Raw genomic sequence first — 22672 nt, 5'->3', positions numbered from 1 at the left:
TAGAAGCAAGCAGGGTCTCGTTAATCAGTTTTACAAAAATGCTTTTTATTTGTAACAAGGCTTAAGATTTATTAAAGAAGCACTCGAGTCAATAGCATCAGTATTCATTCTCTAACTTCTCAGTTTGGAAAGTTGACGTAAATTAGTTTCATAAATTCTATTATTTTTATGTAAAATAACTTATTATTCAGAATAAAATTCCAATCTGTGTTTTATGTTCTCATATATGAGAACAGGGAGAGGTATAGTGAAAAGTATCAGATCAGATCCAAGGGAAAGAAGGCAGTTCATCTTTTCTCGGTCACTGGCGCCACCTACTGCTCATTTGTGGCAGTGGCAGGTACTGGCAGAGTGTGGACGTGAGAGAGGGTCTCTGGAACACAAGTCTCCTCACCTACACTCAGGCCAGAGGAAAGGAGGGCACTTTGCTCCTGCCACGAGTCAGAAGTCTACTCGGAAGCAAAGCAGAACCCACCAACTCCTCCAGACTGATCTGCTTTCAGAGTCCGACCTCACTGAAGGTCAGCACCATGGAGACAGACCCGCTCTCCCTCAGCGGCCACATCCAATCCACCACCAGGTGGGGCTGGTTTTACCTCTCTCCTCTCTGCCTCCACCTCCCTGACCTAAGTCATCACCATCGTCTCTCACACACCCACGATGTTCTATGTAATTTTGCTAACTCGTTAACTAGCCCTCCCGCTGAGCCTGACGGGTGTGAACCGGATGAGGAAAGTGAGAGTGAGGCCAAGTCCTTGGTCAGCGACCCACACTCGCAGCCCGTGGAGCCGGCCAAGCCGAGGCAGGCTGGCTCCAGGTTGGTTTTCCTGAAGGCGACACTTGCTGCCCGTTCAGCGCTGTGAACAGCCCCAAACGGTCTACTTGCATCCCTTCTGACCCTCTTTACTCCATCCCCAGGGAGGAGTCAGACATCTTCCCAAACATATCAAAATCGTGTCACTTCTTCTAGTAATTCTCCTGGTTTAGGCATAAAGACAAAACTGCTACACCACGATCCACTGTGTCCCAGACTCTCCTTCCTGACGTCTCCCCTCATCCCACTCCGCACATGCCCTCGCCTCTCCACTCAGCCACCCTGGGCTCCCACTTCCCAAGTCCTTCCCAGCAGCCTCCGCCTGCACTGCTCTGTCGTCCGGGTGCCTATTTTCTTTCTCTGCACTTGTTGGGCCTATTCGTCCCTCAGATCCCAACTCCAGCATCGCATCCTCAGGGAAGTCGGACCACCGACGGGACCGCTCTCATAAACATGCAGTGCTGTCACCTTCCCTCCACACACCGTGCAGCCAACGTCCCACACATTACATGCTGCATTTTCACGTTTTATTCACCTCAAAACAAGTTCTAATTTCCCTTGAAATTTCCTTTTACCTGTTTATTTAGATATCTGTTGTTTCATTTTCTAATATATAAGGATTTTCCAGCTATCTTTCTGTTACTGATTTCTAATTCAATTCCATGAGACCAAAACCACACATTATATGATTTAAATCCTTTTAATTTGTTCAGAGGCATCTACCTTGCTGAATGTTCCATGTGCACTTAAGAGAAGCTGTATTTTCCTATTTGGGGATGAAGTATTATGCAAATGTCAATTAGATCCAGTTTGTTGATGGCGTTACTTGGTTCTTTCGCATTCTTACTAGTTTTCTGTCTGTCTGCTGTACAGATTACTGAGAGAGAAGAAGTGGTCGAGTTTCCAACTATAACTGTGGCTTTGCCCACTTCCTCTTTCAGTTCTATCAGTGTTCACTTCGTGCATTTTGAAGCTCTGAGGTTGGGTGAGCACAGTGTGGGATTGGTGCACCTTCCCGGGAAACAGTCCCTTTCATGCAGTGCACCTCTCTATCCCCAGAACCTGTCCCTGCTCTCAAGTCCACCTGGTCTGATATCAATATGTTTTGAGTGGTACATCTTTTTCCACCCTTCTACTTTTAACCTGCCTTAATTATTCCATTTAAGGTAGGTTTCTTGTACGTAGCCTGTGGTTGTATCTCTCTCACTGTGGTTTTAACTTGCATTTCTCTGTTGACTATCTCTTCATATGCCTCTTGCTTTTGCCCATTTAGAAAACTGAGCTATCTTTTTATTTCTTGAACATCCTTTACTTGTTCCTGATTTCCGGGGACAGGTGTTCAGTATCCGCCTTTACGTATGATGCCAGCTTTAGCTTATCTCGTTGCCCTGTACCAATTTGAGGATGCGTGTTGAGATTTTTTTTTTAATCATAAATGGATTTTGAAATTGGTCAAATACTTTTCTACATCTTAAGATAACCACACAAATTTTCTTCTTTAGTTTGATTAATATGGAAAATTACAATGACCTGAATTCAAATATTAAATGTGGGTTACACAGGTGTGTACATTTGCATTCTTAAAATTCAAATTCAATGTGCCCCAATTAGTCATGATATTCAATTCGCTAACATTTTATTTAGGATTTTAGTTTGAATGTTGATGAGGGAGATTCCAAAATGGTGGCAGAGTGAATGGAGCTACACAGCCCATCTCCCAGAACCAAACTGGAATTACAACTAAAATAGAGACAAATCTTTGGGGGAAAAGCAACAGAAAAGCAGCTTGAGAGGACCATATGACCAGGAACATTGAATTGAGCCTGGTAGGTCTGCAGAGGCACGAGAGGGGGGCCGGGAGCATACGGACAGCAGTGGCCTTAGCTGTGAGCAGCGCCCTCAGGGTTAAAATCCCAAGCTGGCTACACAGTGGAGAGGGCTGGGACAGAGCACTAAATTGGCTACAGCCACCCACTTTAAGCTCCAGCAGAGGGAGGGCGGACTGGACTGGAACTATGTGGGGACACACAAAATTTGGAGGATGCTCAAAGTTTTTGCTGAGCGGTGGCCACACAGGACACTGGCCATCTTGCTCCTTCCTGGAGCTCAAGAGAGAAGCAGCAGCCCCTCACTCAGAGATTCAACCCCACCCAGTGGGCCAAAGAAATGCCAATTGAGGCTCATTAACAACCAGCATCTGCCCCACTCTCAAGAAATCCTCTTACACTGAACATCTGAGGGAGTTTTTATTCAACTGAGAACCCAAGACTCTTCAAGTAACCAAGACTAATAGCCTCCAGGCAAAAAGCTAGAGGATAACTGAATCGTTCCTGGACATCCACCCAGGAAAAAAAGACTTGACAGTGGTGTTTAACGTGGGTCCTCCCACGCTCATCCAAACCCCGTAGAGGGAGCCACAAACAGCAGAACACCAACACTCACAGGGAAAATTTGGCAGACTCCAAAACCCACTGAGATAGCCAAAATGGTGAAAAACAGAAACAAAAGCCAAATGAAAGAACAAGAGACCTCTACTGATAATGAGATAAATGAAATGCAATTAAGCAAGTTATTAGAGGTAGAGTCCACACCCATGATTTTGAGGAAGCTCAAGAGCATGAGTAAGGACCTCAACACCATGAGTAAATATATAGAAGCATTATAAACCAACCAATTGGAAATGAAGAATGACATAGCAGAAATAAAGAACACACTGAAAGAACTAAACAGCAGAGTAGAGGAAGCTGAAGACCAGATCAGTGAATTAGAAGACAGGGTAGAAAAAAATCACCCAATCAGAAAACCAAATGGAAAAAAACAATTAAAAAACAGGAAGACAGCTTAAGAAAACAGGGGACAACTAGAAACGTAAAAATATTCGCATCATAGGAGTCCCCAAAGAAGAAGAAAATGAGCAAGGGTTAGAGAATATTTTTCAAAAAAAAAATGCCCTAATTTGGTGAAGAAAGATGGCATTCAAGTTCAAGAAGCACAGAGAGCCCCAAGTAAGAAGAACCCAAACAGGCTCACACCAAGAAACATAGTAATTAAAATGCCAAATATTACAAACAAAGAGAGAATCCTAAAGGCAGCAAGAGATAAGCAACAGGTTACCTACAAAGGAACCCCCATAAGGCTATCAGCTGACTTCTCAACAGAAACACTACAGGCCAGAAGGGAATGGCACGAAGTGATCAAGGTCATGAAAACCAAGGATCTGAATCCAAGATTACTCTATCCAGCAAGGCTATCATTCAAAATGGAAGGTCAAATACAAATCTTCCCAGACAAAAAAGGGCTAATGAAATATATTAGCACCAAACCAGCACTGCAAGAAATGTTAAAGGGACTGCTGTAATTAGTAGAAGAAATAGGAAGAAAAATATAACCACACTAAACAAAAATGGCAATAAATTAGTACATATCAATAATCACCTTAAATGTAAATGGACTGAATGCTCTGATAAAAAGAAAGAGTAGCTGATTGGATAAGAAAGCATGACTCACATATATGTTGTTTACAAGAAACCCACCTCAAAACAAAAGACTCACATAGGTTAAAAGTAAAAGGATGGAAAAAAAATCTTCCAAGCAAATGGAAAGGAAAAAAACCGGGGTACCAATACTCATATCTGATCAAATAGATTTCAAAATGTAGGCCATAACTAGAGATAAAGAAGGCCACAACTTAATATTGAAAGGATCTATCCAACAGGAAGATATAACCTTGATAAACATATATGCACCAAATATAGGAGCACCAAAATATATTGAAAATCTTCTGGAGGACTTGAAAGGAGAAATCAACAGCAATACAATCATAGCAGGGGACTTCAACACCCCACTGACATCACTGGATAGATCCTCTAGACAAAAAATTAGCAAGGAAACAGAGACTCTAAATGAAGCACTAGACCAAATGGATTTAATATATACCTACAGAGAATTACACCCCAAAACTACAGAATTCATATTCTTCTCAAGTGCACATGGGACATTCTCAAAGATAGACCACATGTTAGGACACAAACTAAGTATCTACAAGTTCAAGAAGATTGAAATCATGTCAAGCACCTTCTCAGATCACAATGGCATGCAACTAGAAATCAACTGCAACAAGAACCTGCAAAGACATTTAAACACAAGGAGGCTAAATAGCATGTTATTAGACAATGAATGGGTTACCAAGAAGATCATAGAAGAAATTAAAAACTTCCTGGAAACCTATGGAAATGAACACACAACAACACAAAATCTATGGGATGCGGCAAAAGTAGCTCTAGGAAGGAAGTTCATAGCACTACAGGCATAACTCAAGAAACAAGAAAAATTTCTAATACACTATCCAACCTCTTTAAGTAACTTAAAGAACTAGAAAGCAAACCCCAGAACAAGTAAAAGGAAGGAAATAGTAAAGATCAGAGCAAAAATAAAAGACATAGAGACCAAAAAAAATAATTCAAAGGATCAATGAAACAAAGAGCAGGTTTCTTGAAAAGATAAACAAGATTGATGGAACTATAGCTAGAGTCACCAAGAAACAAAGAGAGAGAACCCAAATACACAAAATCAGAAATGAAGAAGTAACAACTGACACCACAGAAATACAAAGGATTGTTAACAAATACTATGAACAATTATACGGCAACAAATTCGACAATCTAAGCAAAATGGACAAATTTCTAGAAACACGTAGTTTCCCAAAACTGAAGCAGAAAAAGATAGAAAACTTAAACAGACCAATAACAACCAAGAAAATTGAAGAGGTAATCAAGACTCTACCAGCAAACAAAACCCCAGGACCAGACGGCTTCACAGAAGAGTTTTACCAAACATTCAAAGAAGAACTAACACCCATTCTCCTCAAACTCTTCCAAAAAATTCATGAAGAAGGGAGACTTCCAAACTCATTTTATGAGGCCAGCATAATTCTAATTCCAAAACGAGAAAAAGACAATACAAAGAAAGAAAACTACAGGCCAATATCCCTGATGAACATAGACGCCAAAATTCTTAACAAAATACTTGGAAATTGTATCCAGCAATGCATCAAAAAAAATTATTCACCATGACCAAGTGGGATTCATCCCAGGCATTCAAGGCTGGTACAATATTTGCAAATCAATAAATGTGATATACTGCATAAACAAAAGGAAAGATAAAAACCACATGATCATATTAATAGACGCTGAAAAAGCATTCGACAAAATCCAGCACACATTTCTGATAAAAACGCTCAGCAATGTGGGAATAGAGGGATCATATCTCTACATAATTAAGGTCATATATGAAAGACCTACAGCCAACATCATACTCAATGGGCAAAAACTTAAAGCATTTCCCTTAAGAATAGAAACAAGACAGGATGCCCACTTTCGCCACTCTTATTTAACATAGTACTGGAAGTCTTAGCCACAGCAATCAGACATGAAGAAAAAAAAAGGGATCCAAATTGGAAAGGAGGAAGTGAAACTGTCATTATTCGCAGATGACGTGATCTTATACATAGAAAACCCTAAAGACTCCATCAAAATTCTACTGGACTTAATAAATGAATTTGGCAAAGTAGCAGGATACAAAATTAATGTCAAGAAATTGATGGCATTCTTATACACCAATGATGAACTCACAGAAAGAGAAACTGAGAAAACAATCCCATTTACCATTGCGGCAAAAAAATTAAGATACCTAGGAATAAACTTAACCAAGGAAATAAAGGACCTATTCGCAGAAAACTACAGGTCATTGAAAAAAGAAACAGAGGAAGATATAAAAAAGTGGAAGCACATACCTTGTTCATGGATTGGAAGAATTAACATCGTTAAAATGTCCATACTACCCAAAGCTATCTATAGATTCAATGCAATCCCCATCAAAATACCAACGACATATTTCACAGAACTAGAATAAATACTTCAAAAGTTCATATGGAACAAAAAAAGACCTCGAATAGCCCCAGCAATCTTGAAAAAGAAGAACGAAGTAGGAGGGATCACATTACCAGATTTCAGGTTATACTACAAAACCACTGTAATCAAAACAGCCTGGTACTGGCACAAGAACAGGCATATAAACCAGTGGAACAGAACAGAGAACCCAGAAATGGACCCAAGGCAATATGCTCAATTAAGATTTGACAAAGGTGGCAAGAGCATACAGTGGAGTAAAGACAGCCTCTTTAATAAATGGTGTTGGGAAAATTGAACAGCTACATGCAAAAAAATGAAACTAGACCATCAACTTACACCGTATACAAGAATAAACTCAAAATGGATAAAAGACTTAAATGTGACTCATGAAACCATAAAAATCCTAGAAGAAACTGTAGGCAACAAAATTTCAGACATCATATGCAGCAGAATTTTCACTGATACATCACCTAAGGCAACAGAAACAAAGGAGAAAATGAACACATGGGACTGACTACATTAAACTAAAAAGCTTCTACACAGCAAAAGATACAATCATCAAAATGGAAAGGCAACCCACTCTATGGGAGAGCATCATTGCCAATGATACATCAGATAAGGGGTTAATTTCTAAAATATATAGAGTACTCATACAACTCAACAAAAGGAAGGCAAAGAACCCAATTAAAAAATGAGCAGATGAATAGACATTTCTCCAAACAAGACATACAAAGGCCAAGAGACCTATGAAGAAATGCTCAACATCACTAATCATCAGAGAGATGCAAATTAAAACAACAATGAGGTATCACCTCACACCTGTCAGAATGGCCTCCATCAACAAATCATCAAACAAGTGTTGGTGAGGGTGTGGAGAAAAGGGGACTCTAGTACACTGCTGGTGGCAATGCAGACTGGTGCATCCACTATGGAAAACACTATGCTGTTACCTCAAAAAATTAAAAATTGAATTGCCATTTGATCCAGTGGTCCCACTTCTAGGAATATATCCTAAGGAGCCAGGAACACCAATCAGAAAGAATATATGTACCCCATATGCTCATAGCAGCACTATTTATAATAGCTAAGATGTGGAAACAGTCCAAGTATCCATCAGTAGACGAATGGGTAAAAAAGCTGTGGTACATGTACACAATGGAGTACTATGCAGCTGTAAGAGAGAAAGACCTCTTACCCTTTGAGACAACACAGAAGGACCTGGAGAATATTATCATAAGCGAAACAAGCCAAGCAGAGAAAGACAAATATCACATGATCTCGCTTATTTGTGGAATATAATGAACATAACAGTCTGAGGAACATGGTAGACCCAGAGACGTGGAAGTGGGGTACAGACTGATAATCCTCAGAGGAGGGGGTGGGGTGATAAAACACAGAACTGATATGCATGTACACATAATCGATAGACATAGACAACAAAGCTGGGGACAGGGTGGGGGTTGGGGAGGAGGGTGTCAATGGGGAAAAAAGGAGAAACATCTGTAACAAAAATAAATTAATAGAAGAAAAAATATTGATGAGGGATACTGCTCTTATAATTTTTTTTCTTATAATGTCTTTTCATATTTTGGCATTATGTTTTTCCTAGCCCTATAAAATGAGTGGGAAGTGTTTCCTTTTCATCTTTGGAAGAATTTGTCTACTACTGGCATTATTTCTTCCTTAAATTTGGAGGAATTCACCAATGAAGCCATCTGGGCCTAGGGTTTTTTTGTTGGAAGATTTTTCGTTACAGTTTCAATCTCTCTAACAAAGGTTATTTAAATTTTCTGTTTTTTCTTATGTCAGCTTCAGTAAATTATGGTTTTCAGAAAATTTATTTATATACATTGTCAAATTTGTTGGCATAAAGATGTTTATAAAATCTCCTTATTGTCCTTTTAATGCCTGTGGATTCTGTGATAAGGTTCCGTTTTCACATCAGATATTGATCATTTGTTTTCTTTCTTTCTCTCTCCCTTTTTAAATTTTCTTGATCAATCTTACTAGGTAGGCATCTCTCAATTTTATTAGTCTTTTCAAAGAATAAACTTTTGCCTTTTCTAATTTTCTCTTTTGTTCATCTATTTTCTATTCCATTAATTTCTACTCTTACCTTTATTATTTCCTCCATTCGGCTTTCTTCTGGTTTTACTCACTCTTCCTTTTCTAGCCTCGAGTTGGTGGTTTACATCACTGATTTTAAATCTTTCTTCTTGTCTAGTAGTATATGCAATTAAAGCTACACATTTCTTCCTAAGCACTGGTTAAGATATTGTCTCATACACAAAACAATTTTTAGGAGTCATTCAAAGCCTTTGTCTGGCACTGGACGACATCATTCTCCCAGGGATGCAGGAAGAGTCACATGGAGAAGGCACACGGGAGTCCCACATCCTGACTGGGGTGCGGGTGGCACGGGGGTGCATCTGCCAGCAGGCAACTCTGCCCTGGAGCCCCAAGTGATGCAGCACAGAAGCAGGCATCAGTGCGTCCATGGGAAAAACCTAGGGCTCAGAGAGTTAACTGGATGTGTGAGCCAACAGCACACAGCAGCTACGGCAAGAGCCAGAGTGAAGTCTGCCATCAGAACCCACAGGTTTGCACTCCCCACGTCTTACTTCATATGTACATACACATACACATACACACACACACACACACACATACACATACACATACACATACACATACACATACACATATACATATACATATACATATACATAGAGAGACTGAGGGACACAGAGACAGACAGACCCCCGCAGGAACATGTCTGACAAGTGCATTGACAAAAGGTTCTCATCCTGACGTGAGCCGGTGTCTCCGCCGCAAGCTCACCTTGTCGCCGTCGCACAGACAGAGGCGCACGTGTCTGCTGAGAACCTGGATGCTCGCTCCCGGCACAGGGATCATTTTACAGCTCCAGAGGGTCAGACTCAATGAAACACGGCTTGCCCTTGACCTAATCTGAGAGAAAAATTAGTTACAAACAAGGTTTATTTTTGTGACTATTCATTTTCAAAGCATCTTTATAAATACATAATAAAATGTACATAGAAAAAGAATGAATAAAAGAAAAAATGTTACACACAAATATACACTCACAAGAAAACTGTCAATAGTGTGATTAAGTTAAGTCAAAATTTTAGGTAACAATTTTAGGAAGATTTATACTGGAAATATCTGCATTTTGGTGTAAATTATAAAAATGGCGACGAGAAGAGCAGTACTATCTGGTACAATGTGCGAGCTGCCCGTGGATGCTGTGCTCCAGGCTCATCCCCACCGTCATTCCTCCAAGTGTGGGTGAGGGAGGGGACGCCCAAGCACTCACAGTCCCCAGCCAGCTCCTCCTCGCTTCAATTCCAAGCACTCAGCTACCCTGTCCCTCGGCTGCTTATACCGATGTTCTGGCAGAGAATGTACTGACCATGGCTGTTCGGTTCTCCTTCACAGACACAGTTCAGAATGTCCATAAACAAATTGGCATCTGGTTTCTAATTTAAAAACATCTTCCATTCTTACATTCTACTTATGGTTATGGGTCCTCCCCTTTAAATACCTTATGTCATTGATAAAATAAGATAACATCTAACAGCCTGTCACCTTTTCAATTTAAGAAATGAGAGCTGAGTATAAGTTCATAAAATTAAACACCATTGATTCCAGTACTAGTACACTAAACAGGCCAAATACAACATCTTTGTTGACTTCCAAGAAAATGTAACTAATACAAAGAAGGTTTCACACAATGCTCAGGTGCAGAGGAAAAACAGCACAACCATTCTGCACCACCTCTCAACACAAACCTGGCCACAGTGGGGTCCTTCTCCCCAAGAGGCTGTGGGAGAAGGAGCAGGACAGGTGGAAGGTGAATGCTCCAATGCGGTGCAATCTGCTAACACGCTGGAGAGGAGAATGAAACAGTGTTTCCTGCCCTGGCCAGTTTGGCTCAGCAGTTAGAGTGTCGGCCCGCAGACCAAAGTCCCGGGTTTGGTTCCCACTAAGGGCACGTACCTCGGTTGCAGTTTGTCCCCGGCCCTGGCTGGAGTCGTGTGGGTGGCAGCCAGTTGATGTCTCTCTCACACTGATGTTTCTCTCTCTCTTCCCCCCTCTTTATCCCTCCCGCTCTATCTGAAGATAAATGCAAAAAAAAAAAAAAAAATTAAAAAGAAACCGTGTTTCCTACATCAAATACTGGGGGATACAGGAATCCTTTACTCTAAGGAATCTAAAAAAAAAAAAAGTAAAATCGAAAAGTACTCACTCCTACTTAACATAATATTATTACTACCACTAATAAAAACAATAATAATAATGGTGATACTGGCTAACATTTCCTGAGTTGTCTTCATGAGCCAGACACTGTTCTCTGCCCTTCACACACGTTTCTGGCAATAACCTTATGTGAGAAGTATTATTATTATTCCCTTTTCACAGATGAGCAAATTGAGGCAAAGAAGGATTGAGATAGATACAGTTTCCTTAGTAACAAGGGAAGAAGAGAACAGTGGAGAAGAGAAACAAATTGAAGTCACAAACCCAAGTACTGTCTTAGCTATGAAACACTCACTTAGTATTTCAAAATCACAATATAGAAACCATTTCTTTGTTTCCCATAATGCATTCATCAATTCACATGCTATTTGTATACTTGCAACCATGACACCATCTGGAAAAGCTGTACCTTGGTAACTACACTTACAGTGCCTGTCTTAGCGTCCCACAGGAGATCCCTGAAGGCCAGCTGAGATGGCGTGAGCTCTGGCTGTAGGAAGGAACTTGCTCGAAATGGAGTCCCTGCAAAAATAATTTTCCTTTATTTTCTTACAAAGAAAGGAATAAAAGTCAAAACCAAAAATCCATGATGTTATGCTTAAAACAGACAGACATCCTAAAGGCCATGCTGCTTCCTGGGAATGGGCCTCCTAAGACAGAGGCACCAACAGGGATTTACAGACTAAAACAAGAGGAAACACAGAGAAACACAAGAGCTGATCTCCAAGCAGCTTTAAGAAAGACCTGATGTTACTTCAAAAAATTAAAAATTGAACTGCCATTTGACCCAGTGATCCCACTTCTAGGAATATACCCTAAGAAGCCTAAAACACCAATCACAAGGAATATATGTACCCCCATGTTCATAGCAGCACTATTTACAATAGCTAAGATCTGGAAGCAGCCCAAGTGTCCATCAGTAGATGAATGGATAAAAAAGCTGTGGTACATATACACAATGGAGTACTATGCAGCTGTAAGAAAGAAAAATCTCTTATCCTTTGAGACGACATGGAGGGACCTGGAAAGTATTATCCTAAGTGAAACAAGCCAAACAGAGAAAGACAAGTTTCATATGATCTCACTTATTTGTGGAATATAATGAACATAACAGTCTGAGGAGTGGGGTAGTCCCAGAGACGTGGAGGTGGGGTACAGACTGACAATCCCCAGAAGAGGAGGTGGTGGGGGAGAGATAAACCACAGTACTTATATGCATGTGTGCATGAACAATGGACATGGACAACAACACTGGGGACAGGGCGGGGAGGGGGGGAGGGGGGAATCAGTGGGGGGAAAAGGAGAAACATCTGTAACAAAAATAAATTAATTAATTAATAAAAAAATAAAATAAAATATTAGTGAATAAACATTAAAAAAAAAAAAGACCTTGAAAGTCTCTTAGGCCAATAACGTGGCCCGTGATGAAGATGATCCATTCAAATATTTTTATAAGATTCAAGAAATCTATAAATATTTTTTGGAAATATAGAAAAATATATAACCATCAATTTTACTTTTTAACACAAAACCATTTTTATACTGTTCTCTCAAACTTTAGTCATGAAGAATACTTACTATACAATCACACATTCATTCGAGAAATCATCTTTGAGTTCCTACTCTGCTAGATACTGTGCTAGGACCTAGAAATCTAAATGAGAGCAGAGAAAGGTGGCCCTGCCCTCATTCATTCACAGTTGAGTAGAGAAAACCATTGAAAAAGGAAGTAGGCAAGAGAATAAATCATTGTAAGCTGACTTAGACCCACAAAGGGTGCTCAGGTGGATGAGAGGTGAGGGAACCCACAAGGCTCCTGGAAGGCTGCTGTGGGAAGTGGAATTTACCGAGACCAAAGGAAGGGAAGGAGCAGGGCACTCTCGGGGGCCGAGAGAAGCCTCCGTGGAGAGGAACCTCCAAGCAGCACTCCCACAGATAACTCCACAACTCCAGGAGTCAAGGCAGCCTCTCCCAACATCACGACCCTTTAAAATGTGCTTACAGCCCTGGCCGGTTTGGCTCAGCGGTTAGAGCATCGGCCTGCGGTCCGGAGAGACCTGGGTTCGGTTCCCGCTAAGGGCACGTACCTTGGTTGCAGTTTGTCCCCGGCCCTGGTTGGTCATGCGGTGGCAGCCACTCGATGTGTCCCTTTCACATCGATGTTTCTCTCTCTCTGTCTCTTCCTCTCTCTCCCTCCCACTCTATCTGTACAAAAAATGGAAAAATGTCCTTGGGTGAGGATGAAAACAAAAACAAAACAAAAAATAAATAAAATGTGCTTACAGCCCTGGCCGGTTTGGCTCAGCGGTTAGAGCGTCGGCCTGCGGTCCCGAGAGACCCGGGTTCGGTTCCCGCTAAGGGCATGTACCTCGGTTGCAGTTTGTCCCCGGCCCTGGTTGGTCGTGCGGGTGGCAGCCACTCGATGTGTCCCTTTCGCATCGATGTTTCTCTCTCTCTTCCTCTCTCCCCATCCCACTCTACCTGAACAAAGGGTAGAAAAATGTCCTCAGGTGAGGATTAAAAAAAAAAAAAATGTGCTTACAGATAAGCGTTGTCAAGTACAGGGAAATCCAAGAACGAGTGAGAAAACAGAAAAGGCAAATGGAGAGAACTCTTTGGAATAATCTTGCTGTGAAGAAAAGCAGAGAAAGGGAGCTTCACCCAGAAAGGGACAGGGCTGGAAAGGGCGGTTCTTAGAGGTACCAGGTGTGCCAGCACTCCTGATGAGGGAAGGGGGGGGGCGCTGAAGATACAGGGAAGGGCTGACAATTAAGCCCATGTTTCTGGAATAAAGGAAAGAGGCTGGAGCTCAGAGTACAGGTAGACAGGCTGGCCTGTGACAGGGTCAGGGGCCCTTTCCCCACTGTCACGGGGAAGATGAGGAAAAGATGAGCACCAATGAGATGTGAGGTTCACCATCTTTTTAAACAACTTGTTTTGGCTAAAACAAGGAAATTAGACATAAAGCTTAACTGAAGGTCTGTGGTGGATGGCAGACACCTGTTACCTTCCTCCAGCAGCTGGAAGAGCGTGGAAGGCCTGAACCCAGCAGGAACAGCTCCCATCGTGGTCAACACATCAACAGTGTTCATCTGCTGAAGATGCTAAAAGCAAATTGATTGGCTATTAATTTCCCTCACTTCTACAATATTGTCTTTATCATTATAGCAACTGCAACCCAAAAAAGGAAAACACAAATGTATAGACGTTAGTGTATGAACACAGCCATTTAACCCCGAATTCCTGAGGAGGCCATGATTGAATCCTAAGCCACGAGGCACGCCCAGTGGGCAAGCTCCGTGCTCCTGCACATCCCTTATCAAAATGTCCCTCTTCCTGTCCCGCCCCACAGTGCACTGCCATGTAACAGATAAGTTAATATCATAAACCGGTATGCACTGAATATGCAATAGTTTTTTTGTATACACGTGTACACACACACACACTCACACACTCACAAGCATGTCCATGTAAGTGAGAAGCAGAGTAAAAGGTCAGCAAGAACTGTTACTGCTAATGGTGGTTACTTATGGGGAGAGAGTGAATGTTTATTTCATGTAATTTTTTTTTTATCCTCACCCAAGGACAGTTTTCCATTTTTTGTTCAGATAGAGTGGGAGGGAGAGAGAGAAACATTGATGTGAAAGGGACACATCAAGTGGCTGCCTCCCGCACAACCCAACCAGGGCCGGGGACAAACTGCAACTGAGGTACATGCCCTTAGCGGGAACCGAACCCGGGACTCTCTGGACCACAGGCTGACACTCTAACCGCTGAGCCAAACCTGCCAGGGCTATTTCATGCAATTTTTAAATGATGGGATTAGAATGATTTCTTACTTTTTTGACCTTTCTGGAATTTTTTATATTAACTGCAATTTAATAGCAGTCTTTATAAACCCAAGTGATAGACAATGCAGACAGAATTAGTGAGAGTTATTACCAAGCTCTCAAATTGACTCTCCTTACAGAAAAGGGCTGACGGGAAACACTCCTTGGAACACAGGCTCACTAAACCGGACGTGCATGTTTTATGCTCTGTCAGTCCATGCCCTACACCCTGTTTAAGATCCAACACTATCTTTCAAAGTCTCCATGCAGTTTTGAGTCTGAACTCCAGCATAACTATTAGGTAACAAAGTGAGACGTCATCAAGAAGACAGAAGATACCAACCTCTGAGAGAGCTTTTTGGACAGCACTCCAGTGAGAATCAGTTCTGGGAGACAAAACAGCAAGGTAAGTGCACAACCAGGTTACACCTACTCAGTCAGTTAGGGAACTTCACTAATCAAAGAACAAAGCACAGCTCAGCCAGTGTGGCTGTGGTTGAACATCAACCCATGCACCAAGAGGTCGCCAGTTCGATTCCCGGTCAGGGGACATGCCCAGGTTGTGGGCCAAATCCCAGTGGGGGACATGCAGGAGATAGCCAATCGATGTTTCTATCTCTTTCTCCCTTTCCCTTCCTCTCTCTCTAAAAATCAATATAGGAAAAAACATTTTTTTAAATGAACAAAGCACATAACTGTCAGTAAGGTCATTTTTTCCCTTCCAAAACTGCAAGAGAGTGGTGTTTTTTGTTTATTTGTTTCTTTGTTTTTTAGAGAGAGTACCGAGAAAGAGAGAGAAACATCGATTTGTTGTTCCACTTATTTATGCACTCATTGGTTGCTTCTTGTATGTGCCCTGACCAGGGATCGAACCCACAACTTTGGCATATCTAGATGATGCTCTAACCAACTGAGCTACCCAGCCAGGACTATCAATAAGTTCTGAAAACCAACAGTATGCAGATGAAACCAAGAAAGAATAATCACAAAATTACAGTAGCAATGATCTTTAAGCAAATACTAATATGAAAAGCATTGTTCACAAAGTGCAAGTTGTCTCTTGCAAAAAAATTCTTAAATTATTTACAATGGTAAAAAACAGTTTCCTAACCTTCTCATTCATGTTACTTTGATATCATCTCAGGCCTCCGTACCTTTGTTTAACTTGCGCTCCCTCTGTTGCCTCCTCACCCACCTCCGCGTCTCCTTCACTGCCTTCCTCACTTGACTCTTGGCCTTCTTCTTTATGACAGGGCTAGAAAATAATTGAAATATAAGGTGCTTTTTTACCTAATACAAAAATAAGCCAATAAAAAAACTTTCAGAGAGACTCGAGTGTAGATGGGAATTTACATGGATGGGCATAAAAAAATGAGTGGGAGTAAGATTTCAACACATGGTTAATCATTTCATTGTTTAAAAAATTACAAGGATAGAGGTAGAAAGCAAGTTTAATCAAAATAAATTCCAGGTGGAATTTATTCAAATAAAAAAAGAAGTAATGGTAGAACCAAACAACTCTAAAAGCATTAGAAGAAAATAATCCTGGGATGGGGAAGTCTTTTTCAATTATGATGCCCAAACCAGAAATCATACCTGAAAACACTGACAGACTTCGCTACATTAAAGAAAAAAAACATGGTTATGCCCTGGCCATTGTGCCTCAGTAGTTAGAGCATCGGCCGGCGGACCAAAGAGTCATGGGTTCGATTCCAGTCAAGGGCAAGTACCTTGGTTGCAGTTCAGTCCCCAGCCAGGTCGGGGTCATGTGGGAGGCATCCAATCGATGTGTCTCTCTCTCGCATCCATCTTTCTCTCTCTCTCATTCTTTCTCTCTCTCTCTCTTCCTCTCTCCCTCCCACTCTATCTGAAGATAAAAGGAAAAATATCCTCAGGTGAGGATTTAAAAGAAAAAATAAACATGGTTAAAGTCAACAAAGAGAACATCTGTCACAAATTTCTAAGTATTAATATCTTTATTATTAAAATATTACTGCCCAGCCAGTGTGGCTCAGTGGTTGAGCATCAACCCATGCACCAAGAGGTCACTGGTTCCCAGTCAGGGCACATGCCCAGGTTTTGGGCCAAATCCCCAGTGGGGGGCATGCAGGAGGTGGCCGACCAATGTTCTCTCCCATGGATGAGTCTCTCTCTCTCTCCCCCTCTCCCTCTCCCTTCCTCTCTCTCTAAAATCAATAAAGAAAAAAAAAATTTTTTTAATATTACAAATATTAATATTAATATTAATATTAAAATGCCAATAAGAGTTTTTAAAATCCCTTAGGAAAAAATGGTCAAGAGAACTGAAAAGGTAACTTACAAAGAAGAAACAGAAATGGTCATAAAGCATGTGAAATGACATGCAACCCTATTAGCAGGACAATGAATGCAAATAAAAACAATCACAAGCCTTTGTTGCCAACCACACTGGCAGAAAGACTGGTGATAACCATGACCAAAAATGTGTGGGGAGGCATGTTTTCTCGATGCTGGGGTGGGATACAAAGCGGCCTAACTTTTCTGAAAGGCAAAATAGCAAGTTCAATCCACATATGAAGGGGTAAGCCCTCTGAACCAGCACTGAGCATCTGGGGTTTTATCCAAGGGGTACAATGAGAGAAGTCTACAAAGATGCCGGACAGACTGATGTTTACACAGGTTGCAGGCTGTCTACCGCTGAATCTCCATCTCTTCTTTTGAAAATTAGTTTCTTTATTGATTTTAGAGAGAGAGGAAAGGAGAGGGATAGGGAGATAGAAACATTGATGAGAGAGAACATTGACTGGCCACCTCCTGCATGCCCCCCACTGGGGATCAGGCCCACAACCTGGACATGTGCCCTGACTGGGAATCGAACTGGCAACCTCTTGCTACATGGGTCGACGCTCAACCACTAAGCTACACCGGCCGGGCAGAAAAATAAAATTTTTTATTACTGATTGATTATATGTTGAAATGGTAATACTTTGATATGTTCAATAATATAAAATATATTATTAAAAATCATGTCACGTTTCTTCTTACTGTTTGTAACGTGTGGTATAATGAAACACATACATTTGGTCTTTATTCCCAGTTCTTGGAAAGAGTTCCTAAAACTCTTGCAACTTCCTGACTGACAGAGTGTCTTTTATTCTTCATAACCACACTTGTGTTTATGCTAATGAGGTGATGGAAGGAGGTGCTGTTCGCTAGAGGAACCAACCCTGGGATGAGAGGACTGGAACTTTTGTTGCACGCTCGCCCTACCCTCAGGTAAGGGAAAGGAGCTGGAGATCGGATTCAATCACCAGCGGCCAGGGATTTAACCTCATGCCTATATAATGAAATCTCCCTTAAAGGACAGGGTCTAGGGAGCTTCCAGGCTGGTGACCACTTCAAAGTGCTGGGAAGGGGGTGGCACCCAGAGCGGCCATGGAAGATCCAGGTCCCACCCCCTCCACCTTGCAGCACTTTGCTCTGTGCACCTCTTCCAGGTGACTCTTCCTGAGTCGGGTCCTTCATCATAACCTGACAAACACATGTAAGGTGTTTTCCTGAGTTCTGTGAGTCCCTCTAGCAAATTATCAAACCTGAGGGGGCTGTGGGAACTCCTGACTTTACAGCTAGTCACTCACAAGCACCGGCAGCCCCTGGGACTTGCGACTGGCATCTGAAGTAGGGAAGTTTGTGGGCTGAGCCCTTAACTGGTGAAGTCTGCTAACTCCAGGGTTAGTGTCAGGATGGAACTGAACTGTTGGACACCTAGTTGGTTTCAGACAATTGGTGTGGAAAACAATACATATTTGGTGTCAGAGAAAAGCCACATAGTTGGTGTTAGAAGTGGTGTCAGGAAAATAAAAAACATCTCAGTGTGGTTACTAGAAAACTTTAAATTACATTTGTAGTTTGCTTTAGGTTTCTATTAAACAGCCCTGATCCAGACAGATTACCTATCTTTATCGACATAGAAAATGCCCATGCTATATCATGAAATATGAAAAACAACAGGTTACAACATGAATGTATGGTATATTCATATCCTAGTACAGGATTATATATATGTGGCAGTTAACACAAAGTAAACTATAGTTTTGATTTACAACAAATAATACACATCTGTTAACTTTTAATGATCAGCACTAATTCACAAGCATCTTCACTGCGGGATAACATTCTAGGGCTCACCTGCATGAGAACACTCACAGGTCCCAGGACTATTAACACACAGCATTTTCCCCATGCCCTGTCCCTTCAAAATTTAAGCAAATTCTATATCTCAAGTCATTCAATGGTCAGTATCCAAGAATACAGCTTAGTTTTTATGAAAAATAAAAAAGTGTCGAAGGAGGAAACAGAACAGACACTAACCTCCAGGTAGGTTCTGGGAACGAGACCTTTGTTCCCCTTGGCATTCTTGGCCATCCACCAACCATCAGAGTTTTTTTCAGTTATAAGGAGAATTTCCCCTTTCTTAAAGCAAAACAAAGTAAAAATTTTTAAATTAAATTTTACCCCTAAAATAGGAATTATCAACACTATAACTATTTTTAAAAATATAATGAAGTATAAACATCATATGATCATATCAATAGATATGGAAAAAGCATTTTACATACTCCAGCACCCATTTATGATAAAAACTCTCAGCATAGTGGGAATAGAGGGAACATACTTCAACATAATAAAGATCATCTATGACAAACCCACAGCTAACACACTCAATAGGAAAAACTAAAAGCATTTCCCTTAAGATCAGGAACAAGACAGGGATATCCACTTTTACCACTCTTATTCAACATAGTACAAAAAGTCTTAGCCACAGCTATCAGATAAGAAGAAATAAAAGGTATCAAATTAGAAAGGAAGAAGGAAAACTGTCATTATTTGCAGGTGACATGATATCATATACAGGGAACCCTAAGAGTCCATCAAAAAAACTACTAGAGCCCTGGCCGGTTTGGCTCAGCGGTTAGAGCATCAGCCTGCGGTCCAGAGACCTGGGTTCGGTTCCCACTAAGGACACGTACCTCGGTTGCACTTTGTCCCCAGCCCTGGTTGGTCATGCGGGTGGCAGCCACTCGATGTGTCCCTTTCACGTCGATGTCTCTCTCTCTCTCTCTCTCTCTCTCTCTCTCTTCCTCTCTCTTCCTCCCACTCTATCTGAACAAAAAATGGAAAAAAATGTCCTCAAGTGAGGATAAAAAATTTTAAAAAAAACTACTAGAACTGATCAATGAATTCCGTAAAGTAGCAGGGTACAAAATACATTATTCAGAAATCAGCTGTATTTTTATACACCAATAATGAACTATCAGAAAGAGAAACTAAGAAAACAATCCTAGTTACAATTGCATAAAAAAAAAAAAAAAAACTAGAAATAAACTTAACATAGGAGGTAAAAGACCTGCACTCAAAAATGTATAAGAAATTGAAGAGGATGAAAATAAATGAAAGCATATATGTGCTCATGGATAGGAAAAATTAACATCATTAAAATGTCCATACTACCCAAAGCAATATGTAGATTCAATGCAATCCCCATCAAAATACCAATGACGTTTTTCACAGAAGTAGAACAAATAATCCCAAAATTTATTTGGAGCCACAAAAGACCCCAAATACCCACAGCAATCTTGAGGGGGGAAAAACATAGTCAGAGTTACCTGATATCAAACTATACTACAAGGAACAACAAAAAAAGAAAAAGAAAGAAACTATCCTACAAGGCTGTATTAATTAAAACAGCATGGTACTGACATAAAAACAGATACATAGATCAATGGAACAGAATAGAGAGCCCAAAAGTAAAGCCATGACTACATGGCCAATTAATATATGACAAAGGAAGCAAGAACATACAAAAATAGGGCAAAGACAGTCTATTCAATAAATGGTGGATGGAATATTAGACAGATATATGCAAAAAATTAAAACTACACCACCTTCTTATACCATACACAAGAATAAACTCAAAATAGATTAAAGACTTAAATGTTAGACATGAAACCATAAAAATAATAGAAGAAAACAAAGGCAGTAAAATCTTGGACATTTCTAATAGCTATATATATGTGTGTGTGTGTGTATGTGTGTGTGTGTGTATACACAAGTGTTGGTGAGGATGTGGAGAAAAGGAAATCCTTATGCACTGCTGGCCGGAATGCAGCCTGGTGCAGTCAATATGGAAAACAGTATGACTATCCTCAACAAATTAAAAATGAAACTGCTTTATGACCCAGCAATTCCATTTTTGGGTATATATTCAGAGAAGCACAAAACACTAACTTAAAATAACATATGCACTTTTTATGTTCATTGCAGCATTATTTACAATAGCCAAGATATGGAAGCATACCAAGTGGCCATCAATAGAGGAGTAGATAAAAAAGCTATATCACATACATACAATAGAATATTACTTGGCCATAAAAAAGAATAAAAGCTTACCATTTGCAACAGCATAGATAAACCTATAGAGTACTGTGCTAAGTAAAATAAATCAGTCAGATAAAGACAAATACCATAACATTTCAGTTATATGTAGAATCTAAAGAAAAATAAACAAACATACAAAATTGAAACAGACTCACAGACACAGAGAGATGGTTACCAGGAGAGGTGGATAGGGGACTGGGTGAAAAAGGTGAAGGGATTAAGAAGTACAGATTGGTAGTTACAAAATGGTCATGGGGGTGCAAAGTACAGCACAGGGAACATGGTGACTAATACTGTAGTAACTATGTACAGTGCCAGGTGGGTACCTGAAATAACAGTGACCACTTTGCAAAGTACATGATTGTCTAACCACTACGCTGTACATCTGAAACTAATACAGAATAATATTGAATGTAAACTGTAATTGAAAAATAAAATTAAAAAATATAAAAAGTCTTAAAAGGAAAATAAATAAAAAGTAGAAGAGGATTACTCTTTTACCCTTTTACTACCATGTAACTTTGATAACAATTTCACAACTATTGCTTATTAAATCACTACTATTACTTATTTTATTTAAACAGTTTGAGTGTTCAAAAACTTAGTATCAGGAGACTGTAACACAGGTGTACAGGTAGAGCCTCCCTATTCTGTTAGGTATGCAAATTAACCCAGAGGTTAGGTTCCAGTCTTGTTTCTACCTGCCTTAAAGGTAAGATCCCCAGCCTGCTGAGCAGTAAAATCTCCAACAGCAATGTATTCTCCACTTGTGGCCTGTTGCTGAGATTCATTTTCCTGTTTCTCTTCCTCTTCCTCTTCCTCTTCTGTTTCTTCTTCCTCCCCACTACTTTCTTCACTTTCTTCTTTGTCATCATCATCTTCTTCATCTTCAGCGAAATCATCATCTTCCTCTCTTTCAATGAGTGCCTCAATTCTGAAGAAAAATAATTCTATGGCAAGGATCACTTGAAATAATATTTAAGATCAGATCAAGCATGAGTATAACTTCTATGCGTAGAAGAACTTGGCCCGTATTTCCTGGCAAGTAAAGGAAATAAGGGAAAGCATGGCTAATGGTTTCTACCATCTAGCTAAGAATATGGGACTCGAGGGATGAGTGGTGAAGGAGTTAATCTGAGGAAGGTAAGTGACAGGGTAGAGCTTGCACTGGACTAGAGGCCAAGAGATGTGCACTCTCGTCTTGGGTGTACCCACTGAGCAGCGCTGCTTGAGCACTGCACACAGTCCTGAGAGCACCAGCTTCAGTTTACATTCTGGCTCTACCCTTTCTCGTTGAGTGATAACGATGATTTATAGGCAGTAAACCATAAGCTCTGCATTTCTCATTGATGAAGTGGAGATAGATAATAATAACACCCGCTTCATGAGGATTAGATGAGTTACCCACTCTGAGTGTCTGG

General features: G+C 40.6%; 1 protein-coding gene across 1 annotated transcript in view; it reads right to left on the bottom strand.

The window, feature by feature from the left end:
• NPHP1 (nephrocystin 1) overlaps nucleotides 1–22672 on the bottom strand; it is an 85652-nt gene that overhangs the window by 50002 nt on the left and 12978 nt on the right. The window contains exons 5-11 of the mRNA XM_036262455.1: nucleotides 21957–22185; nucleotides 19185–19286; nucleotides 15989–16089; nucleotides 15178–15220; nucleotides 14012–14108; nucleotides 11432–11526; nucleotides 9565–9693 (exon numbers count right to left, since the gene is read on the bottom strand). Of these exons, the coding sequence (XP_036118348.1) occupies nucleotides 9565–9693; nucleotides 11432–11526; nucleotides 14012–14108; nucleotides 15178–15220; nucleotides 15989–16089; nucleotides 19185–19286; nucleotides 21957–22185 (796 nt within the window). The remainder of the gene's footprint in view (nucleotides 1–9564; nucleotides 9694–11431; nucleotides 11527–14011; nucleotides 14109–15177; nucleotides 15221–15988; nucleotides 16090–19184; nucleotides 19287–21956; nucleotides 22186–22672) is intronic.

This window comes from Molossus molossus, unplaced genomic scaffold (assembly GCF_014108415.1).
Source record: "Molossus molossus isolate mMolMol1 unplaced genomic scaffold, mMolMol1.p scaffold_m16_p_15, whole genome shotgun sequence".
NCBI classification, from domain to species: Eukaryota; Metazoa; Chordata; class Mammalia; order Chiroptera; family Molossidae; genus Molossus; species Molossus molossus.
Note: the sequence above shows the minus strand (reverse complement) of the source record. Positions and strands in the feature narration are given on the sequence as shown.